The sequence below is a fragment of the Dipodomys ordii genome, unplaced genomic scaffold (genome assembly GCF_000151885.1).
Source record: "Dipodomys ordii isolate 6190 unplaced genomic scaffold, Dord_2.0 Scaffold180, whole genome shotgun sequence".
Classification (NCBI taxonomy): domain Eukaryota; kingdom Metazoa; phylum Chordata; class Mammalia; order Rodentia; family Heteromyidae; genus Dipodomys; species Dipodomys ordii.
The window spans coordinates 1,649,674-1,655,347 of record NW_012267396.1 but is presented as its reverse complement, the minus strand read 5'-3'; the positions used below and the strand labels follow the sequence as shown (position 1 = coordinate 1,655,347).

The window sequence follows — 5,674 nt, the reverse complement described above, 5'->3', positions numbered from 1 at the left end:
CTTCCAGGGGAAATATGACAAACGGACCTGGGAATAGGAGCAAATGAAAATCTTGCTCCACCTCAAGTCGCTGTATTTTCCTGCGTAGGTAATAAGCTCTTTTTTCTCTCCCATCTAATGATATACACTCTTTCCATCCTCCTCTCATTGTGTCTCCACGGCCAACACTTGGCATTGTCAACACTGACCTACACCGCTGAGTTCCTGCCCCTTCCTGGCCCTGGACACGAACACATCCATGCATTCATCAAACCAGCAAGCGATCACGAGCAGCACTCAGGTCTTGGCTGGGCTACCTTGGGTCGAGGTGACCTCTGGTCAATATTCTTGACAACTGTCTCATAGATTTCCTGCCAACACTGCTGGGCTCCAACTCACCGACGTGGGTTCTCTGCATAGAAATTCTCCACTTGGAAAATTCAAAAATCCCTTTTTTGACCATTTACTACATGATGGAGACTAAGCTATCCATCCAGGCATAATAAATAACCACAAGGGCGCAAGCATTGGTCCCCAACCTAGAGGAAGACTGAAAAGGGATGGTAGGGAAAAAACAAAGGAGGTAACAATGCTCCATAGAAAATGGACTCATTGCCTTATTCATATAACTGTAAACCCCAGTATCTTTACAATAAAAAATATATCCTAAAAAATTAATTGATAAAAAAGGAAATGGCTGTCTATAATTAAGACAGCATCAGAGGAGGGATTTCTGGCGGGTCTGCTCATTAGACTCGTCCCCTTCCTCTTATTCCAGGCCTGAGTGGGTAATTCTCCCTTAGGGATGTCACTGCAAGAAGCAAGTTTTTTCTTCCGTTCTGAGATTTGCTGTTCCCAAGACACTTGGCCCAGCACAACGTACCACAGTCATTACCGCGCTTCCATTCACTCTCCTCGCTTGCACCAGCCTAAACTCACAGCTAGCACAGCCCTCCACTAAGAGTTTTCAGAAGTCTACGAATGAACAACTTTACTTCACTGGTTTCCTGGCCTCCACAAACTCCTGATATCTCAATAAACTGATTCACAGGATGCTGACGTCCTAGCTACCTGGAAGGTTGAGAGCCGAAGGCTGCGCTTCAAATCCAGCTGTGCAGGAAAGTTTGTGAGACTCTCAACTCCAATAAGCTATCAACAACTAGACCAGAAGTCGAACTGTGGCTCAAGTAGCAAAGCACTAGCCTTGACTGAACAACACCCAGGCCCTGAGTTCCAGCTCCAGGAGCAACACACACACACACACACACACACACACACACAAGATTTCCACTTAATTAAATTAGGATTAATGAGGTGTGTGTGTACTGATACTGGGACTTGAATTCAGGGCACTGTGCCTGGGCTTTTTCACTCAGAGCAGGTGCTCTACCACTTGCACCACAAAGCTCTGCATGAACCGCTTAGGAGCCGCACGAGAGGAGGGTCAGAGAGGAAGTCCGTGGGGTCAGGACATCATCGTGTCCTGGACAATGCGCAGGCCCTGGGGGAAAATCCTCTTCCCCATCACCACGGCTGCCCCACAGGATCCTGGGAAAATCTAGACTCACTTCCTGTCTCCAGAAACCTTTGTGATGTCACGGTGAACGTAGCCAATGAGAGAACGCGATGACAGTCACAGCTGCCCACAGTGATGGTGACCGTGGAGACTCTTCTCCGTGGCCGTGAATCGCTCTGAATTTCCAGGGACTCCTCAGCTCATGTGTGAGCTGCATCACGAGGGGGGATTTTACCAGCTGGTACGAAAGCAGTGCCATGGCTTGATTTGCCTGCCAAGAGGTGAGAACACAACAGAAACTATAGTGCTTGCAAGAAAGTCAGCTCTGGAGACCGGAGTCCTGGCTCAGCTGGGAGAGCACCACCAGCCAGTGGGCAAAAGCATCGGCCGCTGAATTTGAGTCCCGGTCTCAAACCAAAAGAAACAAGAGAAACAACGATGATGCTGACGTCTGAAATCCTGACATGAGCGCTGAGGAGTGGGGAACGTGGCTGGTGGAGGAACTCAGAACACACACCTTCCCTGCACGCTGGACCGCAGGTATCAGTATGCGACTGATCGCACCTGGCAAGCTGGGCACAGGTCAGGGTCGGGAAACTATTGTCTCAGAGAAAAGCCCACATATTCATATTCATATTCATTGAAAGGCTGAAAATAGCCAAGATAGGCAAACTGCCAATGTCTGCATTAACGATGAACAACGGATGACTGCATCTATACAAACTGAGCAGAAGCTGAGTGCCAAGTTCAAGTCCCAGTACACACACACACACACACACACACACACACACACACACAGCTTCAGAAATTAGATTTACTCATATCCTATGGAAATACTCTCTGTGCTCTCCCCTCCAGCTCTCTATTCTCAAGTGGAGAAAAAATGACATTTTTCCTTCCACTCCTTGCATAGTTAGATAAGGGCCATCTGCCAATTCAGTATTTTGAAAAGCGCTTCAGAAATACCCACTATCTGCTAATGCTGAGTATGTCTAGTGTAGATACTTTCTTTCTTTGCTCTTTAGCATACTCACGAACGAAGTTCATTCTATTTTTGGTACTTCTAATTCTCAAAATATAATGGCAATTTAAAGCATGGTTCATATCTTTTCAATAATACCACTCAGAAAAAATAATACCAGGGGCTGGGAAGGTGGCTCAGTGGTAGAGCGCTTGCCTTGTATACATGAGGCCCTGGGTTCGATTCCTCAGCACCATGTAAGCAAAAGGAAAAAAGCCGGAAGTGGCGCTGTGGCTCAAGAGGTAGAGCGCTAGCTTTGAGCTGAAGAGCTCAAGCTGAAATGCAATCAATGGTAGAGTCAGAGATTTATGTCCATAGTCATTCAATCTACATAAATGAAAATGTGGAACCATCCTAATTGCCCCCAGTCATGAGATTTTGTGTGTGTGTGTGTGTGTGTGTGTGTGCACCGATGCTGGCCTGGATGCTGCCTCCTGAGCTTTTGTGTTCAAGGCTAGTGTTCTACCACTGAGCCACAGCGCCACTTCTGGCTTTTTTGTCACAGACATTGCTGCCTGGGCTGACTTTGAACTACGATCCTCAGATCTCAGCCTCCTGAGAAGCTAAGATTACAGGTTTGAGCCATGGACATCTGTTGCAGAAGAATTATTAAGCAAATGAAAGAGCCTCAATAAATAGGAAGGATGTGTGTTTCAACTTTATAATGGAGCCTTTGACCATTTTTCAAAGGGAACATACTTATAAATGCTGACAAGTAATAAATGCAAAGTTCAAAAATTGTATCTTGTGTCATTGTGCTTGTGTGAGAAATAAATTTTATTTTTAGGAAGCATTGGAACAAAATGTTTCAAATGATATGAATCGGGATTGTGGAGTTATTTTGGTTTTCTTCCCTGAGGCTAGGCAGGAGGGTTGTTTAAGAAAATCAAATTTAGCCAGGTGCTGGCGGCTCACACCTGTCATCCTAGCTTCTCAGGAGGCTGAGATCTGAGGATCACAGGTCAAAGCCAGCCCAGGCAGGAAAGTCCAGGAGACTCTCATCTCCAATAAACCACCAGAAAACCGGAAGTGACATCGTAGCTCAAATGGTGGAGCACTAGCCTTGAGCTGAAGAGCTGAGGGACAGCGCCCAGGCCCAGAGTTCAAGCCCCATGACCAACCAAAAAACAAAAAAAGAAGAAAAAAATCAGATTTCTTTTCTTAAAATTTTAATTTATTGTAAAGATGCTATACAGAGGCATTACAGTTACATGAGAAAGGTAATGAGCACATTTCTTGTCGAGCATTGTTATAAGAGCCCAGGATGACCCATTGCAACAACGATAAAAGACACTATGTTTGAAAAGAACTTTACAACTTTGGGGGGGGGTCTGGGGAGGAGGTAGGGGAGGGAAGGGATAGTAGGAGAAAAATCGCATTTCTTCTAGTATTGAGATTTGAATTCAGGGCCTCACGCTTGCTTGGCTTGTCAGCTTGCTGGTGCTCTACCCCTTGAGCCATGCCTTCAGTTGTTGGGAAAACCATTTGGAATCCACGCAGACCACAAAGCACGGGAGTTGGTTACGGAGGGAGAGCTGAGCCCTAAATTCCAGTGTGGATGTTCTGCATGTCAGGGCTGAGGAGAAAAGAAAGCCCTGGAAAACCCAGGGTCACGGGAGGGAGAACGGGAGCGGCAGGGACCTGGGACAGATTCTTTTTCATTGCAGACACATTTCATATTTCACACAGAACAAAAGAAAACGCTCTGTTTCTCCACTGGACCCCTGAGGCTTCTGGGGAATTTTTTCTTACTCTCATTTCCTCTCAGGAACCTGGTTAGAGAGGCAACTTTTCAGATTGTTATTATTTCTCTTTGGTTGCATTGCTCACTACAAAGCACACTGTGTGTAACCCCCAAAAACAGACACCCGCGTCGATTGAGATGCATCATATTCATAAGCAGCTTCGTTAAGAGGCAACTCCTTTGTACAACTACTTAAAATAATAAAACAAAGCAAGGTAAATGAACATCTATTATTTGTGCATATTTATGGGGTGGACTGTGATTTTTTTTGAGTAATTGGAGATGAGAGTCTCAGGCTTTCCTGCCCAGGCTGGCTTTGAGCTGTAGTTCTCAGATCTCTCCCTCCTGAGTAACTAGGATTAAATGTGTGAGCCACTGCCGCTCGGCTGGAGTGTTGTTTTTGAGATATAGATAGGTGTATGTACAGATATAATGTAATAATCAAATCAGAGGTTTTAGTGTATTCTCTCAAGCATTCATTGTTTCTAGTTCCTAGTGTGTGGGAGCATTCCAATCCTTTTATTCCACTTACTACAAAATATGCAGTATGAGCTGGGCACCAGTGGCTCACACCTGTTATCCTAGCTACTCAGGAGGCTGAGATCTGAGGATCATGACTCAAAGCCAGCCCAGGCAGAAAAGTCCCTGAGATCCTTATCTCCAGTTAACCAACAAAACGCTGGAAATGGATGGAGGTGTGGCTCAAGTGGTAGAGTGCTAGTCTTGAGTAAAAATGCTAAAGGGTAGCACCTAGTCCCTGAGTTCAAGCCCCAGTACTGGCAAATTGGGTAACTGAATTGTATAGAGAAGCCAAAATCAGAGAAAATCAAACTCCAGGTTAAAAGAGAAGGGATATGCTGGCCATCCATTGTCTGATGAGGGAAAACAAAAACAAAAACACTCCCAGCCTGCTCCTGAGTCTTTAAAACCTGCCGTCACCCACAATTCAGTCTGCGGACCGAGGGCATTTTCATACTGTCTACCACTAAGAGTTTGTTCAGAGCCCTCTTGAGGTCTTTGTTCCTGAGGCTGTAGATGAAGGGGTTCAGCATGGGGGTGACCACACTGTACATCACCGAGGCCGTGCCGGTTGAGTGTGAGTTTTGGGTCACCGTCGAGCTGAGGTACACACCCAGGATTGTGCCGTAAAACAAGGAGACCACGGAGAGGTGCGATGCGCAGGTGGAGAAGGCCTTGTACTTCTCCTGGGCTGTGGACATGGCCCGGACGGAGGAGACGATCTTGGAGTAAGAATACAGGATGCAGGCAAAGGGAACGAAAGCCAAAAACACAGCGGCTAGGTAGATGACCAAATCATTGAGGAAGGTGTCGGAGCAGGCGCTGTGGACCACCTGGTTGAGCTCACAGAAGAAGTGGGGGATTTCTGAGTGGGCACAGAAAGACAGCCGCAGCA

The 5,674-nt window shown here is 46.3% G+C and overlaps 1 protein-coding gene across 1 annotated transcript in view; it reads right to left on the bottom strand.

Annotated features, from left to right (window-relative positions):
* The window catches only part of LOC105999066 (olfactory receptor 7A10-like), a gene marked incomplete at its 3' end in the record, with an annotated part of 47,132 nt that overhangs the window by 23,782 nt on the left and 17,676 nt on the right, over positions 1-5,674 (bottom strand). Inside the window, exon 2 of the mRNA XM_013033954.1 lies at positions 5,204-5,453. Within this exon, the coding sequence (XP_012889408.1) occupies positions 5,204-5,453 (250 nt within the window). The remainder of the gene's footprint in view (positions 1-5,203; positions 5,454-5,674) is intronic.